At 34.7% G+C, this 17538-nt stretch overlaps 2 protein-coding genes across 2 annotated transcripts; one reads left to right on the forward strand and one right to left on the reverse strand.

Annotated features, from left to right (window-relative positions):
- Positions 1 to 24: 24 nt before the first annotated feature.
- On the reverse strand, positions 25 to 11267 carry LOC100373666 (phenylalanine--tRNA ligase, mitochondrial-like). The gene is made up of 5 exons (XM_002735117.4): positions 10678 to 11267; positions 9209 to 9368; positions 8673 to 8804; positions 1784 to 1941; positions 25 to 1549 (listed from the first exon to the last, which is right to left on the reverse strand). The coding sequence occupies exons 1-5, from the start codon at positions 11179 to 11181 to the stop codon at positions 1262 to 1264; spliced, it is 1242 nt and encodes a 413-aa protein (XP_002735163.4). The 5' UTR covers positions 11182 to 11267; the 3' UTR covers positions 25 to 1261.
- A 417-nt stretch (positions 11268 to 11684) lies between these two features.
- On the forward strand, positions 11685 to 16715 carry LOC102806487 (LYR motif-containing protein 4-like). The gene is made up of 3 exons (XM_006816948.2): positions 11685 to 11784; positions 15062 to 15182; positions 16261 to 16715. The coding sequence occupies exons 1-3, from the start codon at positions 11702 to 11704 to the stop codon at positions 16333 to 16335; spliced, it is 279 nt and encodes a 92-aa protein (XP_006817011.2). The 5' UTR covers positions 11685 to 11701; the 3' UTR covers positions 16336 to 16715.
- Positions 16716 to 17538: the final 823 nt, after the last annotated feature.

The following is a 17538-nucleotide window of genomic DNA, read 5'->3' on the forward strand; positions in this document are numbered from 1 at the left end:
ATCTGAGATCTGGTAGATGAACAGTTACTGTAAAATACTTTATTTTCGCTTGGAATTCATTTTCGCTGAAGGAGTGATACAGTGAAAATAAAATTCAGCGAATATACCTTTTTTCCTATATTTTACATTCAACTCCCAAAAATCAGTGAAAATAAATCCCATACAAAACACTCAAAAAGTATTTTCAGCAAAAATTAATTCCAGTAAAAATAAACGGAAATTAATATCTGTAATTTGGTCCAAGGCCAACTGACCTTGTGTAGAACTGGTAGTTTTGAAAACCAACAGGTCCTTTTGACTGATACAAAAAACATGCCATGGACCTGCAGTACGTTTCAAATTGACAACTGGTCCTTCTAAAATTCTAATTGTCAACCACCTTAGAAAGTGATATAAATTGGGAGATATATTCTAAACATGCCCCATACAGTCGCTACTCAACTTCATTATGTGGATGATGCCAGTCATTTCTCTGCACACCAGAATACCAGATACACTCTCATTTTGTTACACTGTCACCAAAAATATCAACACACATCATTGACTTACAGAAAGATTAATTAAAAAAATGAAATATTACATATAAGGTAATAAATAATATCCAAATTAATGTATGCAAAACTAAATTACTTACACCCAGATGTACTTTTACAAAAATCGTTATACATAATTTCTACAACATGCAATTATCTGCAATACAATGACGTATAACAATTTTTAAAAATCTGTTCATTGCAAAACGTTACAACTCAAAAATCAACAATCAAAACCAAACTTAGATTCAGTACGACTATCACACACATCCATTATTACATTGGTATTTAGCATTTTCTCAATAATTGAAATCAAAAGTTGAATATGTTAAAAGCCTGAATACAGCAAATTGTCATCCCGAATGATTTCGTTACAGTCCCTGAATAGGCATGGAAAGAAAAATTAATAAGGACCCCCTGGGAAAAATTATTCTGCATAGTTTTGATCTATAATTAACACTGTTGCAATATATTCAGGGGAATGTATCAAATACAATCCGATTAGAGTTCTATTCATCAATTATTTTATGATGCTTTCGATTTCTTACATGTTTTAAGGATCAGTGAATAAAACATAAATGTTGTGCTCAAAAGATGTTTGTTTATACATTTGAGGGATAAAAAATCGGGACCAGCTTTGTCTTGTCTTGTTACGACTTTCTGACCTGAACCTTATTTATGTTAATTTGTACATCTGGGCACTGAGTAGATAAAAGGTAGGATTCTTATTACTTTCTAACTTCAATTCCGAGCATATTCTCAGCAACCGTAGCAATTTTACCATGTAGAATGCTCACTTCTTTCTGTGTAAGTGTTTTCTCCATATGTCTGTAAATTACTGTGTAACAATGACTCAGTCTTTGAGTCTTAGGATGCACAAATTCATCAATTAATGTCACCTGCTCCACTAAGTCACCACCGATGGAACGTACGATATCGTAGAAATCGTTAGAATGATAGCCATCTGGACACCAGAATGAGATGTCGTTACGTAGCTGTGGGTACCGACTGAAGGGCTGCAAGAGAAGTATACGTTACGATGCGGTTGATTGAGTCGAATGGTCAGCACATTTGTTATTATTTACTTATTTTAAAATAACACGTGATCTTCTGAAAAGTTTCACTAATACATGTTATTTAGCATCATAACACATCATGATAAACATATTATTAGTTTTAATTGCAAGATAATCACAAAATTGCAGCTTTGAATGAACATATTTATTTTCAGTGTAAACAATCTTTAATACCTTAAATTTGACATCATATGGGTCATCTACTTTAAACTGCGATAGGAATCTCTCATCTTCACTCCAAAATAATCGGATATCCGGAATACCAAATAAAATCATAGCTAATCTTTCCAGTCCTAATCCGAAAGCGTAACCAACTTTATTAGCTGCACCCGCTGAAACCAAACATGGATAAATTAAATGGTGAATCAAAGAATTGTAACACGTTAGATTAACAAGCAAATGATGAATGTGAACACCATCAAATGGTGAAAGTGAACACTATCAAATGGTGAAAGTGAACACTATCAAATGTGAATGTGAACACTATCAAATGTGAATGTGAACACTATCAAATGTGAATGTGAAAACTAGCAAATGGTGAATGTGAACACTATCAAATGGTGAAAGTGAACACCATCAAATGTGAATGTGAACACTAGCAAATGGTGAATGTGAACACCATCAAATGGTGAATGTGAACACAATCAAATGGTAAATGTGAACACTATCAAATGGTGAATGTGAACACTATCAAATGGTGAATGTGAACACTATTGAATGATGAATGTGAACACTATTGAATGATGAATGTGAACACTATCAAATGTGAATGTGAACACTATCAAATGGTGAATGTGAACACTATCGAATGATGAATGTGAACACCGTCAAATGGTGAATGTGAACACTATCAAATGTGAATGTGAACACTAGCAAATGGTGAATGTGAACACTAGCAAATGGTGAATGTGAACACCATCAAATGTGAATGTGAACACTATCAAATGGTGAATGTGAACACTATCAAATGTGAATGTGAACACTATCAAATGGTGAATGTGAACACTATCAAATGGTGAATGTGAACACTATCAAATGTGAATGTGAATACTATCAAATGGTGAATGTGAACACTATCAAATGGTGAATGTGAACACTATCAAATGGTGAATGTGAACACTATCAAATGGTGAATGTGAACACTAGCAAATGTGAATGTGAACACTAGCAAATGGTGAATATGAACACCATCAAATGGTGAATGTGAACACAATCAAATGGTGAATGTGAACACTATCAAATGGTGAATGTGAACACTATCAAATGGTGAATGTGAACACTATCAAATGGTGAATGTGAACACTATCAAATGGTGAATGTGAACACTATTGAATGATGAATGTGAACACTATTGAATGATGAATGTGAACACTATCAAATGTGAATGTGAACACTATCAAATGGTGAATGTGAACACTATTGAATGATGAATGTGAACACTATCAAATAGTGAATGTGAACACCGTCAAATGGTGAATGTGAACACTATCAAATGTGAATGTGAACACTATCAAATGGTGAATGTGAACACTATCAAATGTGAATGTGAACACTATCAAATGGTGAATGTGAACACCATCAAATGTGAATGTGAACACTATCAAATGGTGAATGTGAACACTATCAAATGTGAATGTGAACACTATCAAATGGTGAATGTGAACACTATCAAATGGTGAATGTGAACACCGTCAAATGTGAATGTGAACACTATCAAATGGTGAATGTGAACACTATTGAATGATGAATGTGAACACTATCAAATGGTGAATGTGAACACTGTCAAATGGTGAATGTGAACACTATCAAATGTGAATGTGAACACTAGCAGATGGTGAATGTGAACACCGTCAAATGGTGAATGTGAACACTATCAAATGTGAATGTGAACACTATCAAATGATGAATGTGAACACCATCAAATGGTGAAAGTGAACACTATTGAATGATGAATGTGAACACCATTAAATGGTGAATGTGAACACTATCAAATGGTGAATGTGAACACTATCAAATGTGAATGTGAACACTATCAAATGATGAATGTGAACACTATCAAATCGTGAAAGTGAACACAATTGAATGATGAATGTGAACACCATCAAATGGTGAATGTGAACACTATCAAATGGTGAAAGTGAACACTCAAATGTGAATGTGAACACTATCAAATGATGAATGTGAACACTATCAAATGGTGAATGTGAACACTATCAAATGATGAATGTGAACACCATCAAATGGTGAAAGTGAACACTATAAAATAATGAATGTGAACACTCAAATGTGAATGTGAACACTATCAAATGTCAATGTGAACACCATCAAATGGTGAATGTGAACACTATCAAATGGTGAAGGTGAACACCATCAAATGGTGAAGGTGAGCACCATCAAATGGTGATTGTGAACACCATCAAATGGTGATTGTGAACACCATCAAATGGTGAAAGTGAACACAATCAAATGGTGAATGTGAACACTATCAAATGGTGAATGTGAACACTATCAAATGGTGAATGTGAACACTATCAAATGGTGAATGTGAACACTATCAAATGGTGAATGTGAACACTATCAAATGGTGAATGTGAACACTATCAAATGTGAATGTGAACACCATCAAATGGTGAATGTGAACACCATCAAATGGTGAATGTGAACACTATCAAATGTGAATGTGAACACCATCAAATGGTGAATGTGAACACCATCAAATGGTGAAAGTGAACACTATCAAATGGTGAATCTGAACACTATCAAATGGTGAAAGTGAACACTATCAAATGATGAAGGTGAACACTATCAAATGGTGAATGTGAACACTATCAAATGTGAATGTGAACACTATCAAACAGTGAATGTGAACACTATCAAACGGTGAATGTGAACACTATCGAATGATGAATGTGAACACCGTCAAATGGTGAATGTGAACACTATCAAATGTGAATGTGAACACTAGCAAATGGTGAATGTGAACACTAGCAAATGGTGAATGTGAACACCATCAAATGTGAATGTGAACACTATCAAATGGTGAATGTGAACACTCAAATGTGAATGTGAACACTATCAAATGTCAATGTGAACACCATCAAATGGTGAATGTGAACACTATCAAATGGTGAAGGTGAACACCATCAAATGGTGAAGGTGAGCACCATCAAATGGTGATTGTGAACACCATCAAATGGTGATTGTGAACACCATCAAATGGTGAAAGTGAACACAATCAAATGGTGAATGTGAACACTATCAAATGGTGAATGTGAACACTATCAAATGGTGAATGTGAACACTATCAAATGGTGAATGTGAACACTATCAAATGGTGAATGTGAACACTATCAAATGGTGAATGTGAACACTATCAAATGTGAATGTGAACACCATCAAATGGTGAATGTGAACACCATCAAATGGTGAATGTGAACACTATCAAATGTGAATGTGAACACCATCAAATGGTGAATGTGAACACCATCAAATGGTGAAAGTGAACACTATCAAATGGTGAATCTGAACACTATCAAATGGTGAAAGTGAACACTATCAAATGATGAAGGTGAACACTATCAAATGGTGAATGTGAACACTATCAAATGTGAATGTGAACACTATCAAACAGTGAATGTGAACACTATCAAACGGTGAAAGTGAACACCATCAAATGGTGAAAGTGAACACTATCAAATGGTGAAAGTGAACACCATCAAATGGTGAAAGTGAACACCATCAAATGGTGAAAGTGAACACCATCAAATGGTGAAAGTGAACACTATCAAATGGTGAATGTAAACACTATCAAATGGTGAAAGTGAACACTATTGAATGATGAATGTGAACACCATCAAATGGTGAATGTGAACACTATCAAATGATGAAGGTGAACACTATCAAATGGTGAATGTGAACACTATCAAACAGTGAATGTGAACACTATCAAACGGTGAAAGTGAACACCATCAAATGGTGAAAGTGAACACTATCAAATGGTGAAAGTGAACACTATCAAATGGTGAAAGTGAACACCATCAAATGGTGAAAGTGAACACCATCAAATGGTGAAAGTGAACACTATCAAATGGTGAATGTAAACACTATCAAATGGTGAAAGTGAACACTATTGAATGATGAATGTGAACACCATCAAATGGTGAATGTGAACACTATCAAATGTGAAAGTGAACACTATCAAATAGTGAAAGTGAACACTCAAATGTGAATGTGAACACTATCAAATGATGAATGTGAACACTATCAAATGGTGAATATGAACACTATCAAATGATGAATGTGAACACCATCAAATGGTGAAAGTGAACACTATAAAATAATGAATGTGAACACTCAAATGTGAATGTGAACACTATCAAATGTCAATGTGAACACCATCAAATGGTGAATGTGAACACTATCAAATGGTGAAGGTGAACACCATCAAATGGTGAAGGTGAGCACCATCAAATGGTGAAAGTGAACACAATCAAATGGTGAATGTGAACACTATCAAATGGTGAATGTGAACACTATCAAATGGTGAATGTGAACACTATCAAATGGTGAATGTGAACACTATCAAATGGTAAATGTGAACACTATCAAATGTGAATGTGAACACCATCAAATGGTGAAAGTGAACACTATCAAATGGTGAATGTGAACACTATCAAATGTGAATGTTAACACCATCAAATGGTGAATGTGAACACTATCAAATGTGAATGTGAACACCATCAAATGGTGAATGTGAACACCATCAAATGGTGAAAGTGAACACTATCAAATGGTGAATGTGAACACTATCAAATGGTGAAAGTGAACACTCAAATGTGAATGTGAACACTATCAAATGGTGAATGTGAACACCATCAAATGGTGAAAGTGAACACTATCAAATGATGAAGGTGAACACTATCAAATGGTGAATGTGAACACTATCAAATGGTGAAAGTGAACACCATCAAATGGTGAAAGTGAACACCATCAAATGGTGAAAGTGAACACCATCAAATGGTGAAAGTGAACACTATCAAATGGTGAATGTAAACACTATCAAATGGTGAAAGTGAACACTATTGAATGATGAATGTGAACACCATCAAATGGTGAATGTGAACACTATCAAATGTGAATGTGAACACTATCAAATGGTGAATGTGAACACCATCAAATGGTGAAAGTGAACACTATCAAATGATGAAGGTGAACACTATCAAATGGTGAATGTGAACACTATCAAATGTGAATGTGAACACTATCAAATGGTGAATGTGAACACTATCAAACGGCAAAAGTGAACACCATCAAATGGTGAAAGTGAACACTATCAAATGGTGAAAGTGAACACCATCAAATGGTGAAAGTAAACACCATCAAATGGTGAAAGTGAACACTATCAAATGGTGAAAGTGAACACTATCAAATGATGAAGGTGGACACCATCAAATGGTGAATGTGAACGCTATCAAATGGTGAAAGTGAATGCTATCAAATGACGAAGGTGAACAACATCAAATGATGAATGTGAACACCATCAAATAGTGTAAGTGAACACTATCAAATGTGAATGTGAACACTATCAAATGGTGAATGTGAACACTATCAAATGGTGAATGTGAACACTATCAAATGGTGAAAGTGAATGATATCAAATGGTGAATGTGAACACCATCAAATGGTGAAAGTGAACACTATCAAATGGTGAAAGTGAACACTATCAAATGATGAAGGTGGACACCATCAAATGGTGAATGTGAACGCTATCAAATGGTGAAAGTGAATGCTATCAAATGACGAAGGTGAACAACATCAAATGATGAATGTGAACACCATCAAATAGTGTAAGTGAACACTATCAAATGTGAATGTGAACACTATCAAATGGTGAATGTGAACACTATCAAATGGTGAAAGTGAATGATATCAAATGGTGAATGTGAACACAATCAAATGGTGAATGTGAACACTATCAAATGGTGAATGTGAACACTATCAAATGGTGAATGTGAACACCATCAAATGGTGAAAGTGAACACAATCAAATGGTGAATGTGAACACTATCAAATGGTGAATGTGAACACTATCAAATGGTGAATGTGAACACTATCAAATGGTGAATGTGAGCACTATCAAATGGTGAATGTGAACACCATCAAATGGTGAAAGTGAACACTATCAAATGGTGAATGTGAACACTATCAAATGGTGAATGTGAACACTATCAAATGGTGAACGTGAACACAATCAAATGGTGAACGTGAACACTATCAAATGATGAAAGTGAACACTATCAAATGGTGAAAGTGAACACTATCAAATGGTGAAAGTGAACACCATCAAATGATGAAAGTGAACACTATCAAATGGCGAATGTGAACACTATCAAATGGCGAATGTGAACACAATCAAATGGTGAATGTGAACACTATCAAATGGTGAATGTGGACACTATCAAACGGTGAATGTGAACACTATCAAACGGTGAATGTGAACACTGTCAAATGGTGAAAGTGAACACTATCAAATGGTGAATGTGAACACCATCAAATGGTGAATGTGAACACCATCAAATGGTGAATGTGAACACTATCAAATGGTGAATGTGAACACTATCAAATGATGAATGTGAACACTATAAAATGGTGAATGTGAACACTATCAAATGGTGAATGTGAACACTATCAAATGGTGAGTGTGAACACTATCAAATGACAAATATGAATGATATAAAATGGTGAATGTGAATTCAAATTATTGGATTCTTTGTCTATTAGTAAATCTTGTTTATTGTCAAGGACTTTAATGTTGATCCAAACTGTTATACAGGAACATTTTTAAAAAAAATTAAATCACCATAACACATGATGTGCATGCAGAAATTGCCAGTGAGGTTTGGAAGCATGAAACTGTTAACAGGAAGTGAGCGCTCTCTTGCTGCCTCTTCACAGTTCAGCCATAAGATACAGGGTTGTCAAGAAAAAACCTAGTTAAGTATGGGTTACCAGAAACACAGTTTTTATTTGGCTGTACATTAACATTGTACATGTAGTACCTTACCAGTGTTGAGTATTTCTTGTTCCATGACACCACTGCCCAACACCTCTAACCATTCTCCTTGGAATTTAATTTCCAGCTCCCAGGAAGGATGAGTGAATGGAAAATACACTTCACTCCACTGAGTTTCAATATCTACCAATTAATCAATGCAAAATATTATGTCAAATTCCTAGTTTCATCCTGTTCAGCCTCAAATGGTTGAAACAGCAGGTTGATATTGTTTGTTTATACCGCGTAATTCTGCCCTGCCATTTTAAAATTGTTGAGTCTATTATCACACAGTATGTAAATACTTGTCAAAATAGCTATCATTATTGCTTCAGAAGTGATGGAAAAGTTATTTCAGATACTGCTGTCTGTATTTTTATTGATTGCTTCGTTTTAACTATACAATGTATATGATATGAAATACTGTGAATTTAAAAATGATGTTTCAACAAGTAAGTCACATGTACTTGGACACATAGAAACTGAAAACAAGCATTTGACAGACATAAAATTGAATTGTAGCTGAGAGAGAAAGTGTGATTAATTACCTTTGCCAAATAAATGCTCCATTAATTCAGTCAGTGTTTGTTTTAATTGAAATTCAACCAGTTTGACGGTTTCCATTGTGTGTGTTTCTTGTTTCACGCTTGTTCTTCTTGCGTTCTCAAACAATTTGAGTGATGTAGGATCATTCACATTTTTGAATAACTAAAAAAAGGAAATCTGTCATTGGATAGCAAACACCCATGAGTCCCTGATGTATCTCTGATGACATTTCAAATGACCAATCACAACACTTCAGTGTATATATAGAATATGTTTGGCATAGATGGCAGTAAATTGGCAAAATGATAGAAGTACATGTAGTTCTTCAAAGACTCATGGGTACTTGTGTGTATGTGTGTGAGGGGGGGGGATTACCAAATGGCTTCAACAGCCAATAAAAGTGTCTTCTTTGGGTTTGAATGAAGCAGAAGGGCATGTGTATTTCATAAATTTCTGTAAAAACCTTCATGCCATGGATGTTGTTAACTGTAAATTCTTCTAAACAAATTTAAATGAGTTTGTGCTTGCCTCTACGTGTATGTAGAAGGCTGGCTGTACAAGGACATGATCATTTATTCATCTGCACCAGTGACATCAAGCTCACAGTTTCTGTGATGGGTCAAATGGTGTTCTATTGCCATTTTGAGTTTTTAAATGTTAATAAATTATTCAATACTATAATTTATCACATGTATAACATCTATATCTCTATATCTAGTGGCATAATACAAGACAGACGGAAAATTCATATCACATTGTTTGATGTCACATACTGCCTAACTTTTTCTCATTGTACGTACAGGCTGTACAGAGCTTTTGGGTTTATATATGGTAAAATAATTTGATTGTGATAAAAATGTTGCATGATTAAAAGCTCCTGTGTGTATATTCTGTATTACTATTTAGTTCCTCTGAAAAAACAAATGAAATTTTAAAAAAATCCTAGCTATAAGAAGAAAATATGTTGAATAAGCCACACATTGTTTGCATGAAATAGAACACCAGATCATCAACAAAATTAGCATACAAGGCACGCTGAATAATATATTCATATTTAGTGTTATTTCAGCAATGGCATTTCAACATTCCATCGTTTCCCTTTTTTTGGACTGTGGAAATATGCATGTGATAAATCCCAAGACATTCTTTTCTGAGGTTGACGTCAGCAGACACTTGTGATTACCACCAGAGTAGCGTCAATCAATCAAATGATACAAGACTACGGTGGTAATCATGTGTTTACTAGTACTGAAGTCAAGCTTATAAAATATCATTGATAATGATAATTCATGTTTTTTAATATCTGCTGGATATTATGGATATCTCCCAAACTCTAAGCACCATTGGCCATAAAATCTGGAAGTTTCATAACTAATCTTTAAATTTGACCAAACTGGGAGACTTATTATGGGAATTTTATATGTTTGAGAGACACAACTCTATACACTTTCTATTCTTAAAAGTCACTTACCTCCCGTTCACTATATAATTTGACCCCTTCCATTTGATGGAATACTGGATAATGGCTTGAATCAATGGTGTCTCTTCTGTAGACATCTCCTGCAACTAAGAACGCATCTAGTCCTGATTTCACAAGTGCAAGTTGATGCGCTGATGTGTGAGTGCGTAGTAGCTGATTTTTATTAATATAATAATTGTCTCGACTCTGCCGAGAAGGGTGATTTTTAGGTACAAGCACATCATCAAAATTCTGTTCCGTGGTAACCAAAGGATTTAGATTGTCATAGATAGAAAATATCGGGTTCTTTCTCTGATTTAAGAACTTCTGATAAAAAAAATCACGTATTCGTTCTTTGATGAGACATATAGGATGATATTTCTTGTTATGTAAATTTGTCCCTACTCTGGATATTATTTTTGGAGTGATGGTTGTCATATCATCGCGGGTGAAGACATTTCCTTGTATTGTAACATTCTTTTCCAAATCAGGAGATAGCTGCTGGGCCCAATGCATCGATGAAGAGCTGAAAGATGTGGTACAACGTGGTTGTCGTGACAACAGCGTCGATGATTGGAGGAGGCAAGCGCTCCTTACGAACTTCGGCATGGCGTTAATGATCCGGTCGATCATTGTGAAAGAGATAAATTTGTGGATATTCTCTTGTTTCCGGTATGAGACTTTGTAGATATACTCTGAGAATCGAGGGTCGTCAACTATGACTTTTGAATAAGTAATACTATAGAGAATGTATACAAATTTTATAGAAATTTGAGTAAAACTCACATGGATATGGGCGCAGCCATCTTATAATGACCCTCTAGCAAAGTGTTCAAAAGTAGGAGACAACAAAAAGAATATGCATCCAATTACACCATGAAGTCTAATACCCTTTATTGCAAAAAAATTTCAATAAGCTATTAATACTTGTTCCGCCATGGTTTTACACTGGAATATGATAAATTATGTGAAGAAAAAAAAACATATTTCGTTACAAATTTTGAGTGAGCTGCGCTGGCTTGTTACAGACAGAAAAATGGCAGCGAGCAGAAGACAAGTTCTTGCACTTTATAAACAAATGCTACGGGAATCAAGTAAATTTACGGGATATAATTTCAGGTAAAGTACAGTAATAATAACATCTCACCTTCCTTGGGTTTGCCGATCGATGTTTTCCCGGTAACTGCAAGCAAGTTGTTTTTAGGACGCAGCCTGCAGGCCCACCTCTGCATTGCCAGGCTACATAGCTGGGCTGGAACACCCCTCGAAGCCACGCGTTAGACTCATGTCTTCGTTTGTGTTTCCGACATGACTAGTACACGTCCATTATTACCTGTACGTTGAACTATTTAAAATCAGTTATACTCCGTATTTAGTGAAATCGTGGAGATCGATTTCTACAAATAGTACACTGAAGCGCCACCAGGCGGCCAGTTTGATTGAGTTGGGTAGTACAGTCAAATTTAAAGTGCCTGTGAAATGGCTGCTATTTTCACGCCTAAAATGATCCATTGATACATAAATATTATTAATTTTTATGTTTCTAAGCATGAATTATTTTTTTTAAGTGAAAAAATGTGTTTTAAACTCAGTCTACAGCAATTTTATTTTTGTGTATTTTAAAACGAGGCTCCTAATTAGCTTCTCATTTGCATACAGAAATTTCCCTTGTGACGTCAGAAGGGGAAGTCGCATGGAAGCTTGCATTGCCGATACGTGTAAATAAGGCAAATTTCTTGTGCAGTTTTCTCGTCTTTGACTAAATTGTCACTTATGTACTTGTTCGTCTAGGAAGAATGGACCATAATGAACACATAATATCAATTTTTGTTGCATGGGGTTGAGTTAGCTGGTCACCGTGATCGTCACTGTCGCAAGTTTGTACAATGTCGCTGGACAAAATAGAATTTGACATTGGAATTATCTCGTTATTTAGCAGGTTACTAGGCACGTCACTACACTGTTTTATTTCATCGATCGTCTGAGTAAAACTTTCAAAATTAAAATAAAAGAGAACATATTTTGACATTCTAAACATTAAACTATAGTGATCACTATAAAGTAATTAAAAAAAAGACAAATCACAGTTACTAAATAAATGACAGCCGCGTGGAAATAAATTGACATTTTGTTAAAATAGGTGAAATAGGCGTCTGGTCACAACAAGGGCAAGTGCGTTAAAAAATAATCGAGATCGCGACACATACAGATAAATTCAGATATGATTTGAGTTAGCGTGATCCATGGCATGATTGTCATAATTATAACATCATATTAAAACTTTATTTGGTGTAAACACATTGACCAAGCCCGGATTCTTATTTCATAAATTATTACGCAGATCAAGCTGCAAGCATGGAGGTAAAAAAAAAGAACAGAGGTGTGAATTCGACATTCAACACCAATCACCAAACAATTCAAACACTTTTAGCCTTCGAAAATGAAAACAATTAGCAGTGTGTAAGGGCTGTGTAATTTCCTGTTTGTCCGACGCTTCGTTTTCGTGTCACTGTCAAAATTATTGCTACCTTTTACTTAACAGGGACTAAATGGTCTCTACAAAATGATAATCAGGATCGCAATAAAAGTCAACTCATTTGAAACACTTGCCGGACATCTCTCTCTCTCTTCTGAAATCCGCATCGATGATCATGGGCTGGTGTGGAATCTATTTCTTTCAAAAGTGTTGCGCCAGGTTTACGTTGTCGGCGTTTCTCTTTAAACCTAGTTTTTTTTTCATGGACAAGGACAGTTTCCCCCCCCCCCCCAAATTAATCTGAGGTTAAGTGGCTTTCGTCCACTGATGTCGCATCTTCGGATTGATTAGAAACATGTGAATACATACACTATGACAACACAACATCTAAAAACTTTCTCTCAAAAAAAATTAAATAGACAAAAAAAAAAAAAAACTCCAACCGGAAATGTAAATCGTTTAAAAGTATACTAAATGACCAGTGTTATTACGGCTCAGGGGTATGACTTCCTCTCACATTTTGTCATTTGGTGGCGCACTTTTGGCGAGAGTCGGAAATCCAGAAACAGTCGACCGTTTCAGGATAGGTGGGCATGGCTACAACACGAGAAATGTCTCAAATTTACTTGGATACGAGTAATCATTTTCAGCAAAAAATCAATAACTGCCCATTTCAGTGGGACACAGATTTAAAATGGGAAACGTGGGTATGGGCATTTCACAGACACTTTAAGGTAGCACCTTCTCTGTATTAGTTTAGTCCATCTGTGTAGGTATATGTATTTATGGATGTATGTGTATCTGTTCCACCAATATCTCAAGAACCAATCATTAAATTTCAATGACGCTTTGTGATAATGCACAGACCTGATAATGTTTCAATGGAAATCTGTGCGTGTCACTAATATGTATGTTATGTTATGCCTTACTGCTTTATTTAGAAAGAAAATTTTGTGAAAGATGTATTTGTAAATAATGATCATTTTTTTTACATTATTACATTATTATTACATACTGGGTACATTATGTTGAAATCATATAAAATAGTATATATAAATTAATGTACAAACACCACTGACTAAATATATATATATTTCAAGTACTAATTATTACACTTCAACCTAATTAATTAATATGCATAACCATAATATCTCAGAAAAAGGCAATTCTGTAGTCAAAATAAGAAACTTCAATGATTTTACCTAGAAAAAATTCATGCCATCTTGAGAATTTTATATGATAGGCCCTAATGGGACTTGAAGTGGTCATTTTGAACTATTTCTAGGCATTTTGTTATAGGTTTATTGGAATATTGGCTACCTATTTTCCTGAAAAACATCAGAATATGATTAAAAAATTTTTCTTCAAAACCCCTGAACATATTGATGTAAAAGTTGTTTTTTAGTATCTATGGGTAAAGCACAATAAAGTTTGAGAAAAATTAAATGATTTCTGTATCCAGTACAAAAAGATTCCATAAAAATGTGTTTTGAACAAGACCTAATAATTTAATTGGTAGAAAAATAGTTGACTCTATTGGAAAATTTCAGGAAGAATATACACTTTCTAAATCCATCACAATTGGAAATATTATGGTAATGGCATTTTTTATTTGCACCTTTTCTTTAATAAAATAATTAGCATAAACTCCACCATGTGTATTCATCATATTTGGTTAAGTATGTTCATATCTCCAATGTGGCAGTTATAATGTGTGATATAAATATTCAATACCAAAAATGATACATAACATAAATAATCTAATAGATGGGCCACTCATTAACAATACATGTGTGTTGTGGTTGTGATAAATGTGCAGGGTGAATGGGAAAAATATGATAGATTTTCATTTGCCTTGATACCAATCCATATACAGCAGTGAATTCACTCAAATGTTTGTATTTGTTTGTTCTTCATCAGAAATTATGCAATTCGGAGGATACGTGACTCCTTCAAAGAGAATAAATCGATTACAAATCCAGAACAAATCAGTGGTCTAATAAACAAAGCAGAAGAGAACTTAGCTGTAATTAGAAGACAAGTGAGTAATCTGATTATTATTACACATATACTGCCGTTTAGTATGTTCTATCTCTGCAAATATTATCAGTATTCTCACTACTGCCATACAAAGGAGCACAACAAGAAATGCAATAACCCATGTGTCTGAGTTTGTTATGATGTGCCTGACTTGTCAGTATTTTCACTGCATTATGCAATTTAGTGTGGGTATTTAATAAATGATATTCCAAATTGTAATGATGTTGTATATGCTGCATTTTCTTATCAGCAGAAAACACTGTGAGGAGTACAGGTCTGCTAACATTTGCGCAGAATGGAATGCCGAATTTACCAGTCTCTGAACAGAATTTAAAGGGCGGCAGTCGTCGTGCCGCGTCCTGCTCTATATGGGACTCATAACGACGTATACAACGCCTGTAAAATACATTGTTTATTTACATGAAATTTGAACACGCACTGCGCGACGACTACCGTGCTTTAAAATAGGTCACTGTCTTTGCATGCACTTATACAATGATTTAGAATGATGTGATTACATCTTGCCTGATTTTCCATAATTGGAAACATATATAATAATAATAGCAGAACCCCATGGCTGTACCCAATACCCCATGGCTGTACCCAATACCCCATGGCTGTACCCAATACCCCATGGCTGTACCCGCGACCCCATGGCTGTACCCAATACGTGCCTAGACAATCTGATTCCAATTTGGAGTATGTAGAGGCTCTATTCACATTTGATTCCAGTTTCTTGTGTTTATCACCTCTAACTACATCTGACACTATGCAAATCACATTCAAGCAGCTCTCCTGTGATGAGATTTGTCAACCAATTAGAGCATGTCTTACTAAGGATAGATCTGTAACATGATTTCTGATTGGGTGCTGCGAGACATGATGATTTACACTTGTTTCATCAGATATAGTTTGAGGTGATGTACGCCAATGATTGGTGCCAATAAGCCATTCAAGTACCCCCGTAATACCAAAATAATAAAAGTTGACAAATGTGACCCTTTAACCATATCATACTTTACTCATCACCAACATGCTTACTTAAGGGTGTTATGTGTTTTATTTTCATTATATTTCAGACTGTCATTAGCCAACTCTATGCCGAACCAAAGCTGATTATAGAATCAAGAAGTGATGCAAAAATCAAAAGTTGAATTGGTGCATTTTTTCCTGTACAAGTATATAAGATATATAGTAACATTTGTTAGTGCTGAGAGACAGTGCATCTAATAAACAGGGTACACATGTTGCATTTTATTCAGTGGCATGGAATGAATGTGTGGCTAACAAATCATGAATATTTTCTTTGTTGAAGATTGGCAATTTAATAGGCTGTTCTTTATTATACTCCACAAATATTGTGTTGTAACTGCTTTAACAATTTCAAAACCTGTATAAAGTTGTGTTACCGATCTATATGTACAGTAAGTCGTAGTCAGTCTGCCCATTATTGCTTCGTGCTGCAAATGCTTAAGTTCAGCACTTATGTTTGTATAACAATGTCTGTCTTTGATGAGGCTCACATGGCAACATGTGAAATAAAACTAGGAACACTGTCAGACCTTTTTTCACGCTCTACATATCGTATTTGCTCCATCAGAAGCACATCTCCAATAGATACGCATATAAACCAAAAAATCATCATTGTTGTATATTGCGTCATTAAAATGTTAATTATGATTATGTGCTATGAATAGAACAAATACGGTATACATCACTATAAATCTATGCAGACTGTATTTGTATTTTAAAGAGCATAGATTAAAACAATATGAGCACATAGATGCAAATATACAAAAACAGAATATACCTGTGAAGAAAAGTTTAGTAGCTTTGTTATCAGAATATATTAACCTTGTTTTCTGTTTTTTATTTAAAGTATCTTTTTGTTACTGAGAAAATAAAACAATCTATGGAATGTGCTTACATTAACACTGAATGTTGTTGATTATATTTGTATGGTTTTGCAGTATATTTAAAATATCTAAATGACCTTGGGGCATATCTATTTTATTTATTTATTAACACACAACATAAATGAAAACTGATCACAAAAGATTTATGTTCTGTATATTCACAGTTGTTGCTGTACCACAGACACTGGTTGCATTTACTTGCATTTACAAGTTTTGACATGATTTCCTGGAAAAGAGAAAAAAATACTTGGTGCACAAAAAGGCAACAATAGACATAAAAATAGACACCAACTTTCTGAGTACATGGCAGTACCGGGGGTATGTCCTTTCTAAACAAGAGCATCCCTCCCATTCCCATTCTCAGTCGCACTGGGGAAAATTTGCCAATTGTGTATTACATGTAAAAGTCTAGCATGTTTATTTAAGTACATAAATAGTATA

This window comes from Saccoglossus kowalevskii, chromosome 6, assembly GCF_978046115.1.
Source record: "Saccoglossus kowalevskii chromosome 6, keSacKowa6.1, whole genome shotgun sequence".
NCBI lineage: Eukaryota > Metazoa > Hemichordata > Enteropneusta > Harrimaniidae > Saccoglossus > Saccoglossus kowalevskii.